At 51.1% G+C, this 18,762-nt stretch overlaps 7 protein-coding genes across 7 annotated transcripts; 6 read left to right on the top strand and 1 right to left on the bottom strand.

The window, feature by feature from the left end:
- The first annotated feature begins 690 nt into the window (after nucleotides 1–690).
- BDQ94DRAFT_138607 (uncharacterized protein) lies at nucleotides 691–1,559 on the top strand. Its single transcript, XM_026765265.1, has one exon. It carries the CDS (start codon nucleotides 1,212–1,214, stop codon nucleotides 1,407–1,409), a length of 198 nt encoding a protein of 65 aa, XP_026629144.1. The 5' UTR covers nucleotides 691–1,211; the 3' UTR covers nucleotides 1,410–1,559.
- A 4,271-nt stretch (nucleotides 1,560–5,830) lies between these two features.
- BDQ94DRAFT_121087 (uncharacterized protein) lies at nucleotides 5,831–7,737 on the top strand. Its single transcript, XM_026763769.1, has 6 exons — nucleotides 5,831–6,472; nucleotides 6,539–6,624; nucleotides 6,678–6,903; nucleotides 6,962–7,042; nucleotides 7,097–7,156; nucleotides 7,220–7,737. The coding sequence occupies exons 1-6, from the start codon at nucleotides 6,036–6,038 to the stop codon at nucleotides 7,548–7,550; spliced, it is 1,221 nt and encodes a 406-aa protein (XP_026629143.1). The 5' UTR covers nucleotides 5,831–6,035; the 3' UTR covers nucleotides 7,551–7,737.
- Nucleotides 7,738–8,408: 671 nt separating this feature from the next.
- On the top strand, nucleotides 8,409–11,695 carry BDQ94DRAFT_138602 (uncharacterized protein). The gene has a single exon (XM_026765264.1). It carries the CDS (start codon nucleotides 8,791–8,793, stop codon nucleotides 11,560–11,562), a length of 2,772 nt encoding a protein of 923 aa, XP_026629142.1. The 5' UTR covers nucleotides 8,409–8,790; the 3' UTR covers nucleotides 11,563–11,695.
- Nucleotides 11,696–11,908: 213 nt separating this feature from the next.
- On the top strand, nucleotides 11,909–15,317 carry BDQ94DRAFT_138600 (uncharacterized protein). The gene is made up of 3 exons (XM_026765263.1): nucleotides 11,909–12,668; nucleotides 12,739–14,550; nucleotides 14,597–15,317. Exons 1-3 carry the CDS (start codon nucleotides 12,297–12,299, stop codon nucleotides 15,077–15,079), a joined length of 2,667 nt encoding a protein of 888 aa, XP_026629141.1. The 5' UTR covers nucleotides 11,909–12,296; the 3' UTR covers nucleotides 15,080–15,317.
- A 4-nt stretch (nucleotides 15,318–15,321) lies between these two features.
- Nucleotides 15,322–16,634, top strand: BDQ94DRAFT_138598 (mRNA splicing protein SMD1). The gene is made up of 3 exons (XM_026765262.1): nucleotides 15,322–15,432; nucleotides 15,512–15,561; nucleotides 15,638–16,634. Exons 1-3 carry the CDS (start codon nucleotides 15,419–15,421, stop codon nucleotides 15,937–15,939), a joined length of 366 nt encoding a protein of 121 aa, XP_026629140.1. The 5' UTR covers nucleotides 15,322–15,418; the 3' UTR covers nucleotides 15,940–16,634.
- On the bottom strand, nucleotides 16,365–17,566 carry BDQ94DRAFT_121041 (S-adenosylmethionine-dependent methyltransferase). Its single transcript, XM_026763768.1, has one exon. The coding sequence runs from the start codon at nucleotides 17,403–17,405 to the stop codon at nucleotides 16,548–16,550; it is 858 nt and encodes a 285-aa protein (XP_026629139.1). The 5' UTR covers nucleotides 17,406–17,566; the 3' UTR covers nucleotides 16,365–16,547.
- A 35-nt stretch (nucleotides 17,567–17,601) lies between these two features.
- Nucleotides 17,602–18,446, top strand: BDQ94DRAFT_138596 (succinate dehydrogenase assembly factor 3). Its single transcript, XM_026765261.1, has 3 exons — nucleotides 17,602–17,941; nucleotides 18,018–18,117; nucleotides 18,203–18,446. Exons 1-3 carry the CDS (start codon nucleotides 17,708–17,710, stop codon nucleotides 18,289–18,291), a joined length of 423 nt encoding a protein of 140 aa, XP_026629138.1. The 5' UTR covers nucleotides 17,602–17,707; the 3' UTR covers nucleotides 18,292–18,446.
- The last annotated feature ends 316 nt before the right edge of the window (nucleotides 18,447–18,762 follow it).

The raw sequence follows: 18,762 nt of genomic DNA, 5'->3' as shown, positions 1-18,762 counted from the left end.
GCACACGCATTATGAGTGCGACATAACTAATCATGATTCATACTATTACTCGGGTTCATTGACATGGAAGAATTTAATCCTTATCTTCTTTTTTTATTTTTTTATTCATCAGTCTATACACGAGCAAAAGGGACTAATCAATCAAACTTTCGACTAAGTATCAGCCAAAGTAGTCGGCCCAATGTCTCACTCCAACCGTTCGCAGTGGAACTTTGGAAATGCAGTTCCCGGCCGGAGAAACAACACAACTCGGAAAAAGAAAAAGCGAAAGATCGAATGGCTGTGCGGCATCGTTAGTTATCTTACCCCACCACGCAATCGTCCAGAACTGAACCCAACCACATCCCCACATTAGAGAGGGACCAAGGGCGAGAGAGAGACAAGAGAGAAGATTATAATGACGAAATCGTGCGTATGTTAGACTGGATCACTAACTAGTCAGTTAGTTAGTTTACTTACATGGTTAGTTGATGTGGTTAGTTAGTTATCTAGTCTACAAATGTACCAAGTAGCTAGGCGTTTAAAAGTAATCAAGCCGAACGAAGACCCGGGAGGTGGAGGAGAGAGGGGTTATTTTGCACTTTGTCCAGTAAAACCAAACGAATGGTAAAGCGAGGCTTGGACATTATGCATTTGACATTTCATGGTCCGTTGAGTTTTTATTACACACTTCAATGACCTTTGGCTGGAGCCTGGCGCATTTCCTCTTTCCAGTCAAATCTGTGAATGCGGTGGTGGGCTTTGACCATGTTCCAGACACGTCAAGAGTCTAGACTTACGCATCTCTGCTAGCTAGTTATCTACTAGTATGGGTATATACATCACATCAACCGAGCGCTTGGCTCCCCAGTTGGGTGGTCCGTGATGCAGGGTAGACAGATGGGTTGGTCGTGCATGTTGGTACCTACAGGCTGGTTCATACGTGCGTCGCTGATCTTGGAGGGTACGGTTTGCCGCCGTTGTCTGCTTGGCATTAGCGCTTTGCTCTGGTTGGGTTGGCTGGGACTGCCCTTTCTGGGTCGCAGTGGAAAAGAGCTTCTTCTTTTAGAATGAAATTAATTGATGAATAGCGACTCTAGTTCCCTGCCTGTGAGTGGTAGGACCCAGACTGGGAGACAAGGCTGGCTGAGATAAGGCGCACGATTTGGTGGTGGCGGGTCAGGACTGTCTGCTGATAGGAAATTCCGAAAAAACTTGAATTTGGATTGGCGATGCCACGATCGTACGGCGCTTCTTGCTGGAGGCTCATTAGCACCCCAAAAGTGGATGGCGTAAATTCTCTCAGCCGCTCATTCCTGGCGCTTAAAGCTCGCGTACGTCCGAGGCATGTGGGTGGCGTGGGGAGCAGCTTTAGTCCAGGAGACAAAGAGGGGTCGAATGGGTATCCAGTACGGAGTAGTTGGAGTTGAACTGCGGCCGGCAAAAGTTGGTCATTCGATTGGGGGGAGGGGGTAGTTGGTAAGAGTCGAGAGGAAGAGGCTTCTTAATCTAAAAAAAAAGGGAACTAGTGAAGCCCGTTCAGGGAGCCAGCAGATCATGCGATCGTGGAAGTGTTTCTCACCCCCTCCCCTCCCTTCCTTCCTTCGCTTCCCTACTCATCCCGGTAGACTATGACCAACCCCTGCAAGTCTTAGTAGTTATTAGTGAGAAACCCGATCAGATTGGTAGTATTTGGGAGACAAGGTAGCAGTGCTAACTTGTTTTAAGGTGTTACCTCAACCATGTGGCCGGCTACCCACCTCGAACGGCTCCCATCTCGGCCACATGCGGAATCCTAGCAGGATCAATAAAAGTGCCACAGCACGTGGAGTTTATGACCCGATCGCCGGATCCTGGCTAGCCTGACAGTCAGAAGGGCGTTAAAAGTAGAAATTGTAGTTGAGAGCCTCTCCGATGCTGGTGATGGGATGCAGGCGTATCGCCGGGTGCTCCCAGACTACTAGGAGCCTGCGTGGTCCCCCGGGCCAGGAGGGAGTAAATCCCCCAACGACAGCTGGCTGCGGCGGACATCGAAGCGCTGGACTGTGCACAGTTCTCTCCCTGTCTCCGCACGACGTCCACGAGGGGATCAGGCACCGTGAAGAGCGGAAAAGATCCCAGGCGCTTCGGATGGCGGTCGCCGAGAACGGGCCCCATAATTCAATGACGCTGTTGCCGGCCTGCCAACCAACCAGTCCAAGTGTCAACCGCCAGTGCCCATGGCTTTCCTCCGGTGGAGCAAGGCAGCGAAGCTAAACGGACGGAGGAAATTGGTCAATAGGAATCATGTCCTTGGGTCGTAAACTGAGATTCCTCGTGACACCTAGGGAATTTAATGTATATTTTTTTTTTTCCCTTATTAGTTTTATTTTATTTTATTATTATTATTTTTTTTCCCCCTCCCTCTGTTTTCCCCTTTCTCTTTCTCCATCAGCGCGGTATTTGGAGGGGCGACTTAATTTATTTGACCTTGGGTTTAGACTCATTTCAGCACTTATTGCTCAGCCTTTCTCCCCCAGGAGAACAGGAATTTGGAAAAAGGTGGATCAAGGAGCAGTGCAGTGCCTTCGAGGAGGATTTGTTCGGTTACTCGAGCGTCCGGCGAGCGGGCGGTTAATCCAATTTACATCCACTGCCTCCCGTGAGAGAGCGAGGTTCTTGATCCTGGCCGATCATTTCCGTGGCGGTCAAGGCAATCACAGGATCGGACAATCGGGCGCTCGCCATGCTCCGGACTCTGAGGGGCGCAAATAAACGTGTCACGTAACTGGTAATTGGTAGCCTGCTTAGGGCCGGTCCACGGGTCTGAGTCTGACCGTGTCGGCCAAAGCGCCTCCCTTAGCAGCAACCTTGACCTCATCACAAGTAACCTAGCACCTTCGGACCACCGTTTCACCGTTGGCTGTTTTCAGGACAGGCAATATTCGCGATCCTTCGGATCTTACAGCCCCGACCATGTTGGAAGAATAAGTGGTGAGCTTTCTGGTCCTTCTGTGTCCCTGCATCGTCTCGCACCCAATCTGCTGGTCCCTCTCGCTCCTCGATCATCTCAACCCACACTAGGAAAAAGGGAGAGAAAGAAAAAGGGTCGTAGTAAGAAATGCTGATACCTGGGTCAAGAATGCCTCGGGAACGTGATAATAGCCAGAGAGGATTTATGGAGATTACAGCGATCCTCTGGAGTTGACAGGAGGATCCGTGAGCTTGCAGCGATGCGCCAAGCTGTCGTCACAGAAGGTAACCTTTCGAAACGAAACCTGTCGATCTCCCCAGCGCATTGCGTTTGAGCATGGTCAGAATATAGTACGATGGATGTATCCAATCATGCCCCCAAAGGCGTATGGGAAAAACGGTAAGTGGGCATATGCTCTGCTTGGGGGGCGGCGCATCACTGTGTCTAAGAGGGGGCCATCTGGCGGAATAATCCAGAAAGACCCTTTTTTCTTTTCTTCCGCCTGGTTCTAGTTAGGTCTGCAAAGCCGGGCCATGAAAGGGGAGACGAAGCCAGAAACACGCGATGGCCCATTGTCAGCCCGAAGCGGTAAGAATCGGGATCCATAGCGTGGCTGGCGGCCGCTAAGGCAGTGGGGGCCAAAAAAGAACAGGACAAAAGTTCTGAGCCTGATGCAGTCGCCAGAGGCTAGACACGCTAGACGAAACAATGTTCGGGTCCTATTGCTCAGCGTGTTGCGCGCGGGAAAGCCTCTCAGTGATCGTGGGAGGGAAGGGAATCCTCGAGGAGACGGTTGGTGGTATGGGTCCCCGGCTCCCCCTGCTCCCCTACACTGCAATCCCTGGTAGGAGGATGAGGGAAGGAAGCATGCATCGCCCCGGGGAAGGAATTAATTGAACCGCCCATTGCTTATCGCCATGTGGTTCCGGATCTAAAAGGCCATGCCTCGCTATCATGACGATCTCGCACGACTCCACGTATGTCAGACGGCGTCGTTCGCAACTAGCTATCCAGCCAGGACTGACTTTAGCCCCGGCGGACGCTTCTCAGACCCGCCTGGATATACGAATCAGGGAATTGGGAGTCCTTCGCATCCTGAAATTGGCCCCCAAACCATGCGGATTCAACAACGAATCCATCGACGCCGCCTCTGAAGGAAGATGAGCCGAAACAAATCAGAGCATCACCGGGCGGGGGGCTTGTTAATCATTCACTCGGTTCATGCTACTGGCGGTGACGCTCAACGCCCTCGAGCCTTCTGGGGCTGGAACCGACGTTCTCCTAAAATTTCCCACAATCGATGGTGACTGGGGAGAAAAAAGAGGGAGGCGAGAGGGGGTAGGGTCGAGTAAACTAATCTCAACCGGTCCTTTCACTATGATAGGAGCTTGTTTCTGTTTTCCCAGGCGGCTCTCAGCCCAAAGCCCGCCATCTCCGAGTCTATTCCTCTCGTGGCTCGCGAAAGAAGTGTTGGTATCGATCGACGGACCGGTTAGGGCGATACGATTGCTGATGTCAATTGCAAAGGTCTCCTTTAACCCCGTCATTCCCAGAGTGGAGTAGCGAGGGGACAGGGGGGCGCTTGCAGCCCAGACTAATTCGAGGCTACTGAAGCTGACCAGGCCGGGTGCGATTGAGCTGTTGGGACCTTCACGTGGCGATGGTGCAGGACTATCCCCTATTGAGCACCCTGACTCAGAGCCGGAAGGAAGCATAATCCGACTGGCGTGGCCCATCTTGTCCGGAATAAATAAACTCAGAAAATGAACCGGGTTCGATACTAGTAGTTAGTAGTAGTGACGGTGGTGGTGGTTGTGAGTGGTGATGAAGGCCGACGGCGTTGGGTCACCGTTTAAACGACTAATATTAGCTCAACAATAGGGACATTCTGCAATGACGGACCCGCCAAACACGATGATGGAGATGAATGGTTCTCCATGCTCTACAATCATCAGACCACAAGTGTGGGAAACCTTTCGCTACCAACAATGCGACCGATGGACATGATCAGATGAAGGGGAAGTTTCGTGATGGGATCGTCCCCACGTCGAAGAACCATCCAAAGAGGTAACGCGCAGGTCAGTGGTGATTGTTGGGTTGGAGATCCCAGCGAAGGTAAAACAATAGAATAAAACGAAATAAAATAAAAGAGGGCCCTCTGGCTAGATGGAAGCTTCCGATGGTGGCAGTGAAAGGAGCGCACACACACACAGACACAGGCACACACATACGCCTTCCGTCGAGTGCGCGGGAGAGGATTTGAAATAATTATAATAATAATAATAATAATAACAGTAATATCCCGACCTGTCAAGAAAACCCCATAATCAAACGGGGGAAGCCTTTTTCATTTTTTATTTTTCAATTTCCAGCTGCAAATTAAAAATAGCGAGACAATTCACGGTAATTCGTATACGAAAAAAAATCCAGGATAAGCGTAATTACTATTCCGATCTAGTGGCATAAGCCCAGGTAAAATACATACAAACAGCACCCACCCTCGTTCTCTCTCACGCATTGCTCACCCGCCATAAGCTGCCAGTCTCCAGAAGACGAACCACCAGGTAATCTTCGGCCCCCGTTCGTTGCGCTTATTCGGTCTCTTTCTCGCCTGGCTATCACTGGGCCACCAGGCGTTAAATACTCTCTTCTAGCCGGGCTTCTGGAACACAAAAAAGGGTTATCGAACTGATTTACTTACTATCCATCTACCCGTCCGTCGTCCTGGCCAACCTACTACTACCACACTACTACTTACCTTGACTCCCGTGGTGGATATAGTTGCTGTCAATCCGGAAGGATTCTCTGCCTAAGCCTACTACCTAACTAACTGTATGTCACGTACCCTCATTTGTTTTCCTTCGATCTACTTAGCACCTGTTGGTTTTTGTACTTCTCTCCTCATTTCCCTTCTCTTCCTTCATCTCTCCGGGCGTCTTAAAACTATCCCATTCCCCATCGATTACCCTCAGCATATTTTTATTTTTTCTTTTTTTCTTGAGACTGTCTCCCTAAATAATTATCTTTTCCCCCGTTGTTATCCTCTCAGCTATTGATCGCCTCTCTTGTTCTTGTGATTTTGGCGTTCTTCGATCGAGCACCAATGTTTTCCAGTGAATTCTACCACTCACCAGGCGACTCGTTCGTTCGTCACAGGCAGCTGAGCGATTCCATTCCGCGAAGTTGGAGGGTACCATCGCCAGCATCAGCACCTTTTGTCGTTGATCTTACGCACTCTGATGGTGGTTCGGCTCCGCTAAAGTCTGAGACAACCCCATCAGATACCGCACCTGCGTCCACTCTTCCAGGCTGGCTTCCTGGCACACCGAGTCCTGCTTCAGTCTACAGTTCTCCTGCAAGCGAAAGATCCAGCATCAGCTCAGGAGAAGGACGTAGTCATTTATCACCCCTTCCTCCAAATCAGTACCTAGGCAGAACGCCTTTCCCATCCGAATTCATTTCTCGGGATCTTGAACCAGCAAAGTCATCTTCAAGACTGGTCCAAAGGAGTCCCTCGCAAGCTTTATCACAAATATCACAGTATGTTCAAAAGGCACCTATCTTCACCTTTCCGAGGTACTATTTACTGAAGATGTTGGGCATTAGGGCGTCAGATTCTTCATTATTATCTCAGTCGATGCATCCCGGATCAGTGGCATTTTTGACGACCAACATGGCACATAACTCTCAGAGTATGCTCTGGCATGGACTTTAATGTCTTCATTTTGACGCTGACGTTGAGCAGATTACGGCTGGCAAAACAGGCCACCCCAGCCCCTTCATCCCAGTTCAATGCCTATGGATCAGCAGTCATATCCCCAGGCACACACACTTCCACCACAGTCTGGTTACCCAGCAGCATACCCGCCTCAGCATGCCACCTCTCAAAGTTACTACCAGCCAGGACTCCCGTCTACACATTACCTCACCTCACAGCCAGGTGTGCCCCAGAGCCGGCACCAGCCTCGAAGGTACCAATATTCGTACGCCCTGAGTTTGCTGGGATGAAAACTGATCGTGGTTTTGTAGTTCTTCCATTCCCTATCCTTATCCCAGTGCTTCCGTATCTGGCAGTCCACCCACTATGCCAGATCCCTCTTTTACATCAACGTGAGGACACCGAGTGCACAAAGAAACGGAATATTATGGCTGACTTGTTTCTAGACCTCCTTCATACCTAGTCAACCAACCAGATTACTACCTAACGCCGAACTCTTCACTTTCGTGAGTGGCCATGTTAGCCATCTGGTCTTTGTTCCACCTACTGACTAGTTTTTGCGTTACCAGGCAAACCCCCAATTCTATACCCCAACCACATAACCTGATACCACCAGGAACAGTGTATTCCTCTCCCGAGTCCGCTCCCAGTTCTTCAGATCCAGATCAAGTACGAGTGCTCAGCTTTCGGCCAAAACCTCAATGTTGGGATCACGGATGCAACGGGCGTGAATTTTCTACCTTTAGCAACCTGCTCCGCCACCAACGAGAAAAGTCGGGGGTGGTCGCCAAAGCAGAGTGTCCCATTTGCGGTGCTGTATTCACACGCACTACTGCCAGAAACATCCATGTTGCTCAGGGGAAGTGCAAGGGGGTAGCAAGGGAGCCGTCTGCCGAATAAACCCCCACAAGGGCGCTAGCGTCAGGGGCCATGGACATGGCATGAGCGTCTGGTACATGAACTAGGACATCGCCGAACATCAGTGAATGCGGGCTTATTGTCGGGCTTCGGGCAGCAGCGTATTCTAACATTACACCGTCTAGGCGACGGACCCAGAACAGAGAACAGATCTGTACAGTGTACAGATGATGGGTGGATCAGAAGAGGGAACGCCCCACATCACGGACTTGGGCCGATGGACACTGCGAGGAGTGTCCACTTTTTGCATATCAACTTCTCGGAACGAATATTCTTGCATGTGTCGTATTATTTAGTTGCATTTGTTTAATACCCTGTGAGATATCTTACACTGGATAGCCGTTTGATCACTTTGGATGGGAGTTATAGTTTATCTACATCGAACTGTCCGTTTGCCGAAAGCATCCTGCCGTAAGGACGGTCGCTGTTTACAACTCCGGCTGTCTCTGAGCACGGTGGAGCACTATGGCGAAATCGGGTTACTGACGCATTTTGGCGAGAGACAGCGGGCTTGCAAACACGGACCCCAAATACAGTCCATTAATCAACGTGCAGTAGTGAGACGCATCATTGCCGTGTTAGGCTGGTCAAAGACCATAAGCACTAAAAAAGACCAGGCTTCCTAGTTCCCCTCGACAACTATTGTTCTGCTCGTTTTATCTGAAACGAAAGCCCCTGCAGCCGAAATACGATGCGGCTTAGCCACGCTAAGGGCCTCAGGCATCAACTCCTCACGCCCAGCACGTGTGGATGACTGGGCCCGTCACCTGACCCAGTCATGTCGTAAGGCGGGTACTCGATCGGGGCACCGCGTATTTACTCCGTGATGGATAGTCGCATCCCCCACGGACAAGTGACTCACCCAGCAGGCTTCCCCTCCAAGATGTCGCCTCATTGCTAACTGCCAGCCGCTACAATCCGCTTTCGAACTGCATGTTATCTCCTCTGAATTCCTTCATTGAAGAATACATCATTCTCCAACGGCTTCATCCGCGCCCTCCATCAATTCTTTGACAAAGCACTATTCAACACCAAAATGACTCTAACAGGATCTACCAACTACACACGAGGAAGAGTACATATATTGAACGCAAAACAGTTACGGGCACCCCGAATATACCGCGGGGTTTTAACGATAGCTCGCTGTTAGATATCAGCCGCTCTTTGTCTATAACCCTACATCCCCCGGTCTCCGATTGCCGTCGAGCTTGTATTTACCATTATGGCATCTGTGTTCACATACGATCCTGATCCTCCGCGGGTCTCATCTCCGTGGTCTACATCAGGGTCCTCAACCCCTCAAGTTGCAGCTACTGGCAACCGCACGGTGCCTCGAGCACGTTCAAGTACGAACTTGGACCGCGCGGACCCTGATCTACTCTCTGATTATGGGATCACCAAACTGGACCCTGAACCCCAAGAGGGCCCCACAGAGTACAAACTCCATTTGCTTCTACGCCCTCGCCGGCCCTATGTCTCCATGTCAACTAGCAACCTCGTGGGAGGCTCATATCACTCCCGAGCAAGCTTGTCAGCGGATAGCCCCATGCCGTCGAGCTACGAGTCGAACCCGAGACCGCAGCAGACTCGCTCGACTGAAAGCCGCCAGCAAAGGCTGCAGCATCTCACCACGCAGCTCCTGTGGCGCTTGCAGCAGTCGTCGCCCTTTCATTCGTCTACGACTGCAAATCTTGTGCTGCCAGTACTTCCAGAAGCAACATCTCAGCTAGGAGCGGCACATAAACCTGCTCGCTTACTTCCTGGCCTAGAGGAGAGCCAAGGCGCTCTGTATGAGGTTGGTGTTGCTGATGATGGGACGTTTGTTGGACTCACTCAAGATGAGCTGGAGGAGAGCTTGTCTACTTTGCAGGTTATGGCAGCCAGCTTGGGCTGCAAGGTTGATGTCCTTCGCAGAGTGAATGTTGGCAGTTGTGAATGGGCCGAAGATCCATACTCCGAGAACATGGATACTGGCAAGGTTCATGCTGAATGCCTTTGGGTTGCAGAAGCGTTAGTAAGCCCTGACTGGGACTTCTATCGCGTCAAGTCTCCTGGTGAAGGCCAGATGCATGACAATTCATCTTCCGACAACGCGAAGAGAGAAGACTCGCTAGGCAGCTCTTCCGGTACTGAGCAGATTCGTGTCTCCATTGCCGGCCCTAGTGCAGCCGGCAAGTCTTCTCTATTGGGCACTCTAACCTCGTCCGTACTCGATAATGGGAGGGGAACAAGCAGACTAGGTCTGTTGAAACATCGACACGAAATATCGTCAGGAATCACCAGCTCCGTTGCTCATGAATTGATTGGATACGCTGCAGATGAATCTCAGGCACAAACTGCTGAAGTGATCAACTATGCCTGTGGCAACATTGCAGCTTGGGATGATATTCACGCCGCCTCGGAGGGTGGACGTCTAGCTTTTGTCTCCGACCTACCAGGCTCAGTACGCTATCTGAAGTCCACGTTACGAGGAATGATCGGTTGGGCTCCTCATTATGTACTTTTGTGCATCCCGGCAACTTGCGACGACGAGGCTCCTGCGGAGTCTGGCCAATCTGCTGAGCAGCCTGCAGACATGACACTAGCACTGTCACACCTGGAACTCTGTGCTAAGATGGAGATTCCAACTGTTGTTGTAATTACCAAAATGGACGTGGCATCCCGCTCAGGCCTGCGGAATAATCTTGCTAAAGTCCTATCGGCTCTCAAGTCATCTGGCAAGAAGCCAGCCATGATGTCCGTTCCAACCGCCCAGACAGTGGACCTACAGCGTACAGGGTCGAAGGATGTAGAAGAGGTGCGGAAGTTGATTTCCACTACAGAAAGCTGGGAATCGACCGTGCCAATCGTGCTTACAAGTGCGGTGGATGGCTCAGGCATAGGTAAACTTCATGCGCTCCTCCGATACCTCCCCATTCCTGCGAGGCCGCCATCACGGGACGTCTTGTTGCCCAAGACACTAGCTACTCACACTCACCCTGAAGATGTTTTTGATGTCGACGAAGTCTTCGCTATTCCTCCCTCCAAGGTATACTCAGTAGCTGCGGAGCAAGAAAAGAAAGAAGCGCACGGCGTGGTTCTCTGTGGTCTGGTTCGCTACGGATCTATTTCGGCAGGAGACGAGCTACTCGTCGGACCTCTTATGTCTAACACATCTGACCCGGGCAATTGCTTACAGAGGCAGAGGAGTCGATCGGGAAAACGGCCGGACAGCATTCAGCATTCTAGCACGAATCGGAGCAGACCCGCTTCTGGGGACTTCTCGACCTCGTTTATACATGGCTCTTTCCCTGGGAAACCTTCTCTTCCAACCCAAGCATACTGGCAACGTGTCCGCGCAGTCAGTGTACGGAATTTGCGACTCCCAATTCAAAAATTGACGCAAGACCAAGTCGGGACGATCGGGATAGAGCCGATATCCTTGACTGCGAATGGGCAGATGCCACGACTGGGGAAGATACGGAAAGGCTCCATCCTGCTCAAATTGTCGGCGTCGTCTGCGTCTATACCAAGGGCCCTTCTCTTTCACACTGGCTTCGTAGCCAGCTTTCCGTCTAGCGAGTTCGCGTCTCCTCTATCCCCACCGGTACTGCTGGGTGGTAATGCCACAGTCTATGTGGCCAATGTTCGTACGACAGTGAAGTTGTCATGCATGGCTCTTGCGGAAGATGAGGTTATCTCCAGACCACCGTCACCGACCGAACCGGAGTTCTTCAACTTCGATGGCGACACTTCAGGCTATGAACGGGGTCGCGAACCAGGGGTACAAGATATGGTACAGTCTTCTAGCAATCCAGGACAAGGCGATATCAAAATTACATTTGAATTTGTATCGTCAGTTGAATGGATCGAAGTTGGATCGAGGGTTCTTCTGATGCCCGGAACATCGACAGCCCTGGTGTCTGCGCAGGGGCCCAGCCAGACCTCGGGGCTCGAAGGCTTCCTTGGTCGGGTTTGTGATGTTCTTTGTCTTGAGAATACTACTAGTATATGAGCCTTTGTGGGGAGCTTGTTTTGTTCGTTTTATGTATGGATTATTGTCCAGCAATTGTCATTAGCAGATATGCGTGATTTATAAGGCATTATCTCTTCTCGTAATTGATCCAATATATGGAGTAGTTGCGGTGAGCAAGCAACTTTAATTGTGAGCAAGTCAGTTTTGTAGGTTGTAGATATGACGACTATGCCAACAGTGTCTAGTAGTCACGGGTCCGGGGCCGCTGTCACGGGGAGGGGCGCTAGGCCCGGAAGGGAGGCCCCAACCACCGTCTCGCCGCCACCAAGTGGACAGCGTCCCACCGAGGATACAGATCTCCAAGCTCTCTCGGTACTCTGTACCCCGTTCTCCTCTCTTGCCTTGCTCAGCTGTCTTCAAAGTTCAAACAGTACTAGAGTGGATTCCTTGCCGTGCTGATGTGTGGCATGCAGATCTGAGGCAAGTAGTAGCATGCATCTGACTGCCGGTCCCTGATTGGCGGTTTCTTCGTTGCGGTGCCGTGCCATTTGGTCGATCTGCCCGTGTTCCCACCGGCGCCCCATCCTCGACTGCTTCGTTTACCCCGGATCCGATCCCGTCAGTTCCGCTCCTAGCATCCTTCATATACCTTCGGACTCTCAGACCTATTCACGACCGTTACCCGGAACGAGACCTTTTGATTCGCAATTCCGCCACCAGTCAGCGCGAGTGGCTGGCTTCCGTCTGGTGCTCGGAGCCCCTCCTCAGCCGGCATGGATAGCTATCATACATTATCCGCCAGCAGTAACATGGCTGGTCCCAGCAGCTTGTTTCTAGGATCAAGAGTCAGCTCCGACGTGGAGAACTTAACAGATGATGATGACGAGTTCATGTCCAGCGCCAGCACCACTTCCCATGGTTCCGAAGAACGGACAGAGAATCGATCTGAACCCGAGATGAAGACGGAGGATACTTCAGTCGATATTCCGATGACTCCACCCCGCAGTAGCATCCAAAAAGATGTAAACTCGGGACCATGTCAAAGCAGTCATTTGAAGAGCGATGCGACACCTCTTTCGACAGTGAAGCAGCCTCTTCGGTTGCTCGATATGCCCATCGATGTATTACAGGTGATTATCAAAGAGGTACGGGCTAATACTTCTTCAAATGGCTGCGACAAGTTATTACCACAGACTAACACTTGGTTGAATTCAGGTAACGCATACGAATGATCTCACCTCCCTTGCTCTGACTTGCTCTGCCCTCCATTCCTTGGCGATCCCCCAGATGTATTCTCGCTTTGATATCGTATGGCCCGAAACGCTGTCATCCTCCGACCACCCAGCTGGCGTGGACGCTCTGTCTTATGGTCTTGCAACACTGGTGATGGGACAAGATATATTCCGCGAGCTACCCCCAAGACGAGCGCAACCTTGTCCCCATTGCGGTTGCGAGAGCCCTGCGCCGGATCGAGACAACCCCACAGACACACTCTTGAAGATCCGTCGAGGCAACTACTATGCACAATATACTCGTAAGTTCTCAGTCGGCAACGGTCCACTAGTCTGGGTTCAAGAGTACTCTGTGACGAAAGAGACCGGCAAAATGTTGGGGACACTAGTTGCTCTGGCTGTGGCTCGGATGGTCAACCTGGAGACGTTCGTTTGGGACATGCCAACCGGAGTTTTGAGGGATGTGTGGATAGCGCTTTCATCGCTAGCAAATCGGCCCGGCCATGAATGTCGTCTGCAGCGCGTCTGGGTCCGTTGGCACGACAATTCTGAGAATACCATGCGTCCGTTGGCCGGGCCCTCCACTGCATCTTCCGTGACGCTTCCAGACACGCAAGCTGCATTGGCAGGGTCGGCTAGTAATTCCTCGCTACTACAGAGATATGGGCATGTAGAATACCCTTCTCTGTCGATACTCCCGCCACTAAAGAGCTTGAGTGTCCTTGATATAGATGAACCATCGTATCTCGAAGAAATGGCTGTACTTGTTGAGCGATCCAGAGACCGTCTGAAAGAACTACGTATAGGCATTTCTAGCAAGGTGTACCAAGCGTCTTGGTTGAAGCCAGCAGGAAGCTGGCAGGCTGAGCAGCCAACTCCATCCCGCGGCCATTCTGGATGGCCGAAGTCGGGCGGCGTACTCGGGGTTGTCCTTGGGAGATCTGAGGAGCCCACACGCCCCAATCGGACTCAAGCAGACTCGTCCCCGAAGCAGGAGGCAGCTGAAGGTCATGCGGAGAACAGTCATTCGGGATTCCAAGCTCATTCTTCCATGAACAGCGCTCCGGGATCTCCGTTGCCCACGGACGACATCACTTCCATTGCCCTGAATATGCAGAGCACGCACATAGCGCAGCAACAGCCAGCTATCGCGTCGGAGACCAACTTGTCTCGGGAGATCCCGCACTCGGGCTCAGAGAAGCCTTTGGCTGTGCCGGGCTCTGGCCATCAAATGTTGAAGCTCGAGACCCTAGAACTCGAGCGCGTTCCACTGTCCATTCCGGTTGCGTTGCACGCGCTTGACTGGAGACAACTGACAACTTTGACAATTTTCCGTTGCGAAGGTCACGAAAAGCTCTGGAGAGCACTGCGCCGGCAATTCTCCCCGTCTGTATCGTCGCGCTCGAAGCATAGTAGACGCGAAGGCGATCAAAGTGCCTCCGAGTACCGGTTGAATCTTAGACATATCCACACGGATGCTGTGTCGCCTTATCTGCTGCTGTTCATCAAGGATACACTTGCACCCAACACGCTGCAAACTCTCTTCCTACACGAGGCACCAATGTATGACTCGATCGTCCATATCGATGCTATCTACAAGAACGCTATCAAGACTCATCATCTCAGTCTGCAAAAGATATTGGTCGATAGTACCCAGCGGGCGCCAGGGGGAAGCGAGATGCCTAGCGTGCGGTGGTACAAGTGGATGTTCACTCGCCAGATGCTTACGTTTCTCAGTAGCGGACGTATGCCACGGCTGCGGGAGCTCTCTATAGCTCTTCACTCCAAGGACTGGGTAAGTTACCAATCGAACTCATAATCTCTTGTGCTAACGTCAGCAGCACTATTTCCTCCAAAGGCTACCGTACATGCCTCAGCTTCGCGCACTTCATATACCACATATTGCTCGGCAAGTTCACCGAGACCCGAAGGAACTGGCGATGATGATCCTGGATATTGTGACCATCCGTCCAGAAGTGGGGATAAACTATGTAGGCATACAGAATAAATGCTACGAGATCCTGGAGGCCAAAGATGGCGACGCGGGGGAATTTTATGACACGGACGACAGCCATAGCGAGGGCTTCGTGCCTGGGGGCGAGGAGTGGGCAGGATCAGAAACAAACGAGGATGAATCTGACGACGATGGCGGGGTCAGCGCGATGGACTCGCACTCGGATCTGTCGTCAGACGATAGGACATCATCAGACGGGGAGGAGTCTGAAATGGATTACAACAAGACTCGAGTATCATTTCGGCTGCGAGAGATCTTGTTTTACGATGACAAGATCGCCATCTTCAAGGCGCGGCATGGCGTTTTGTAACTTCCGGTTTCCTTGGCGGGCGTTGGTGACATGTTCGGGCTTTTCTACAAGATACCATGAAGCGATTTCGGTTTGAACATTGTTAGCTAATTTAGGTATGTTAGCGATATTGGCTAGTCTTGTGCAGTTAAGCATAATGGGACGACATCACCATCCTGCCTTGTATTCCGTAGACGGTCACGTGCTCGGGCGGTCAACCAAGCTCAGCCTCTGAGAGCCGCGATGTCGACAAGCGACCTCAACTCGACCCTGAAGAAGCCGGCTAGCATTCGACTCGCCCAACCTATTTTCCCCGTTTCTATACCCTGATTGAGTGACTTCGCGCGTAAATCCACAACCATGAAGCTCGTCCGGTAAGCCAACTGCTGCAGATCGCGCCTGGTGCAGCTGTGCCCGCGAAGATTGCACAGCGACTAATTCCTATCTGCACAGGTTTCTGATGAAGTGCGCCAACGAGACGGTGACGATTGAGCTGAAGAATGGTGAGTTTCCTATCCCTTTATTTCTTCCAGCGCCTGAAGCTCCATCCATCTCAACATCAAATCTAACCACAAATAGGCACCATCCTCCACGGCACCATCACCTCCGTCTCCCCCCAGATGAACACCTCCCTCCGCACGGTCAAAATGACCCCCAAAGGCCGCGACCCCATCTCCCTCGACACCATCAACATCCGTGGCTCCACGATTCGCTACTACATCCTGCCCGATAGTCTGCCCCTCGATACGCTGCTGATCGACGACACGCCCAAGCCGAAGAACAAGGCGCGCAAGGAAGCGGACCGCGGAGGCCGTGGTGGTCGTGGTGGTCCTCGTGGTAGAGGGCGCGGTCGTGGCCGTGGTCGTGGTCGTGGATTCTAAGCTGGACGTGATTGGTATTAGACATTGCGATTTTTTCCATCTTTTACATTTTTATCACTCGAGGATCGGAGATTTTTTCTGTTTCTTTTGTTTTTTATTTTATCTATCCTATGGCTGGATGATTGATTTTGCTTTGAATGGGTGGGTCCAATTCGACACTGGTATAGTCGGTCTGGTCTGGTGGAATAAGCTGGACCAGGCTTGGCTGCGCGGAAAATTGGGAGAGAAAAAGCGGCGGTGATTTACGAAATCTGGGTTAGGTTGCGCGGTGGATTGTCGGGTCTGGTTTATAGACTCCCGAGATGAAACTGCAAGGCAGGTCTGGCGGTGGCGGTCGTATAATCGATGAATGACCGAATCGAATCGAATCGAGATCGAGAAGAGAAGAGAAAAAGTAGTTAGTCTACTTTATATCTATCTAATCAGTGGCCGCGACACAAACACACGAAGAAGAACAGAAATATACACACTTCATACGAAGTATTGTGCAGAAATCAATCATACCCTCGTCTATCATCTCGTCATCACTCATTAGTCTATCCATATCATCCCTATAACCCCCCCAAACCTATACAATAATACCAATAACCATAGACTACTACTACTTTTTATGAAGTAGAGAAATCCCTCCAAACCCTCACAATAACCAACTTCTCCCACCCCGCCTGTACCCCACTACTCCCAACCAACTCAGCACACCACTTCCCCCCTTCCATATCAACATCCCACCCCTGTATCCGTTCCACCACCTCCCTTGGCCGATTCTGCGCACAAAGCAACACATACGCCACGCCCCGTTCACTCAACACCCTCGGAATATCCGCCAACAACCGCTCCGTAATCTCCATCCCATCCTTGCCCCCCGCATAAGTCAACGAGAGGAAATACGACTCCCTCTCGAACTTCTCACTCCTTGACACTTCCTTATCTTCTTCGTTATCCTCCTTACTAGGTAACCGCGGTAACTCTGGCGTAGGCACATACGGCGGGTTGAATAGGAGGATGTCGATCGAGTGGGGACGGATCGGGGAGGCGAGGTCGGAGGTTAATGTTGAGGAGATTAGGGATTCGATTGAGGTATTCTTGGAGGGAGCGCCAGGCTCATCTGTAGAGGTTGCTTGGGATTGTTGTTGTTGTTGTTGCTGTTGCTGCTCCTCAATCGCCTTCAGAACTGTCTGTCTCGTCGCGAGACATGCATTGCGGTTCACATCCGTACCGAGAGCGAGGACATCAGTGCGGCCGAGAATGTGGTGGGAGTTTGCGGTGAGGAAGGCGAGGACGACGCCGGAGCCGGTACCGACCTCGAGGAGGAGAGGGGATGGTGAGGATGTAGAGGGGGAGAAGTGGTTCGTGAGCCAGGCGGATTCGGTGGGGGAGGAGAGCGTATCCAGGAAAAGGTAAGAGTCTTCGGAGGGTTCGTAGATGGTGTCGAAGGAGACGTGGGAGGTGCAAGGGGTGGGGAGCATCTTGTTCCCTCTTTCTTTTCGTCTGATAAAGTCTCCGTTTTAGTGGATTAGGGAGAATTGAAATATGTCTTGGTGGTCAAGAGTGGTGGTGGTGATAGAAATATTGTATGGATTGACTCCGATAACGAGCCAATCATGTCCTCCCAAAAACGGGAATTCCCTGGTGCTGGGGGCTTCTCCGCCTTGGAGGAAACCGCGGCAGTATCGCGCATTTCATCATTCCATCATTCCCCCGACTTCGTCTACTTGCCAATTGCCAACTTACGATCCCAAAGTCACCTCGAAGAGAGGAGAAAATCAGCATGTCCTTCCTACGCTTCACCCCCACGGCAGCCCGCCGCCTCGCCACGCCCTCCACCTTCGGCTCCAAATCCAGTCTTTCCGAGACCTTGGCCCTGCTACCGCCGCTGCAGCTCTACCGTCGCATTCTCCGCGTGCACCGCAAGAAACTCGATCCGGAGATGCGGATTCTGGGTGATGGCTATGTAAAGAGTGAATTCCGGGCTCATCGGAATGTGGATAATCCGTTGCATATTGTATACCATACCCACTTTCATAATCTAGTTCGTGTCTGGTCTTGTGGATTGCTAATGACATGGTGATTTGTGGCAGATTGGTTTCCTCACGGAATGGCAATTATATGCGCAGAAATTGGAGGGAGATGCGTGGATTGGGGAGAAGTTGGATAAGAGTAAATTGGATAAGATGAGTGGTGAGGATACTTATTCTTCTTCTTCTCTTTTGTTTCTGCTTGAGATGGTCGTGTTGGCTTTGAGTGTGTACTAACTGGAAGGCAGATCAGCAAATTGGGCAGCTGTATGAGCTTATGCAGGCGATTCAGAATAAGGATGGGGAGGGAGAGGGAGAGGGTGGAGAGAAGCAATGATTGTGATAGATGTTTAAGAAGGGGGGTAGAGATATATGTTGGATACCCTGTGATAAGTAACTGTATGATATGGTTTTTAGTTGATGGATTGTGTAGAATATGTATATAGAGGTAAATGAGATGGTTGTAGAGGGTATCACTGATGATAAGGATCGACTTTGTTATATAGTAGGAATCACTACGAATCAAATGTGGCGACATAACTGCAACTATGGATGCCACAGATAATACCAATAATGAAAGGTAAGGATATACGCAAATAGCACAAACCCCATGCTAGAAGTCATGACTCGAGAGAAGGCAATAAAAGAGCTGCTATAGACAATAGAAGAACAGCTACCGAACAGCCGGAAGCCACCCGAAATATCCGAGATCGGGGACTGATAAGCAAAACTGACAAGCAGATAGATATGCATGTCGCATCCCCTCGTCTACTGTTCAAGACAACAGCTCATAGTACTTGCACACAAC

This window comes from Aspergillus welwitschiae, assembly GCF_003344945.1.
Source record: "Aspergillus welwitschiae strain CBS 139.54b unplaced genomic scaffold BDQ94scaffold_7, whole genome shotgun sequence".
Lineage (NCBI taxonomy): Eukaryota > Fungi > Ascomycota > Eurotiomycetes > Eurotiales > Aspergillaceae > Aspergillus > Aspergillus welwitschiae.
The sequence above is the reverse complement of the archived record's forward strand: the minus strand, read 5'-3'. Positions and strand labels throughout refer to the sequence as shown.

Excerpts from the sequence above, each read along its gene's own strand:
- BDQ94DRAFT_138607 (XM_026765265.1), top strand. The coding sequence starts at position 1,212 with ATGCCACGATCGTACGGCGCTTCTTGCTGGAGGCTCATTAGCACCCCA.
- BDQ94DRAFT_121087 (XM_026763769.1), top strand. The coding sequence starts at position 6,036 with ATGTTTTCCAGTGAATTCTACCACTCACCAGGCGACTCGTTCGTTCGT. Across the intron at positions 6,473-6,538 it reads GCTTTATCACAAATATCACA|GGCGTCAGATTCTTCATTAT; the intron begins GTATGTTCAAAA and ends GTTGGGCATTAG. Across the intron at positions 6,625-6,677 it reads CATGGCACATAACTCTCAGA|ATTACGGCTGGCAAAACAGG; the intron begins GTATGCTCTGGC and ends GACGTTGAGCAG.
- BDQ94DRAFT_138602 (XM_026765264.1), top strand. The coding sequence starts at position 8,791 with ATGGCATCTGTGTTCACATACGATCCTGATCCTCCGCGGGTCTCATCT.
- BDQ94DRAFT_138600 (XM_026765263.1), top strand. The coding sequence starts at position 12,297 with ATGGATAGCTATCATACATTATCCGCCAGCAGTAACATGGCTGGTCCC. Across the intron at positions 12,669-12,738 it reads TACAGGTGATTATCAAAGAG|GTAACGCATACGAATGATCT; the intron begins GTACGGGCTAAT and ends GGTTGAATTCAG. Across the intron at positions 14,551-14,596 it reads CTCTTCACTCCAAGGACTGG|CACTATTTCCTCCAAAGGCT; the intron begins GTAAGTTACCAA and ends TAACGTCAGCAG.
- BDQ94DRAFT_138598 (XM_026765262.1), top strand. Across the intron at positions 15,562-15,637 it reads GACGATTGAGCTGAAGAATG|GCACCATCCTCCACGGCACC; the intron begins GTGAGTTTCCTA and ends AACCACAAATAG.
- BDQ94DRAFT_121041 (XM_026763768.1), bottom strand. The coding sequence starts at position 17,405 with ATGCTCCCCACCCCTTGCACCTCCCACGTCTCCTTCGACACCATCTAC.
- BDQ94DRAFT_138596 (XM_026765261.1), top strand. The coding sequence starts at position 17,708 with ATGTCCTTCCTACGCTTCACCCCCACGGCAGCCCGCCGCCTCGCCACG. Across the intron at positions 17,942-18,017 it reads TGGATAATCCGTTGCATATT|ATTGGTTTCCTCACGGAATG; the intron begins GTATACCATACC and ends GATTTGTGGCAG. Across the intron at positions 18,118-18,202 it reads TAAATTGGATAAGATGAGTG|ATCAGCAAATTGGGCAGCTG; the intron begins GTGAGGATACTT and ends ACTGGAAGGCAG.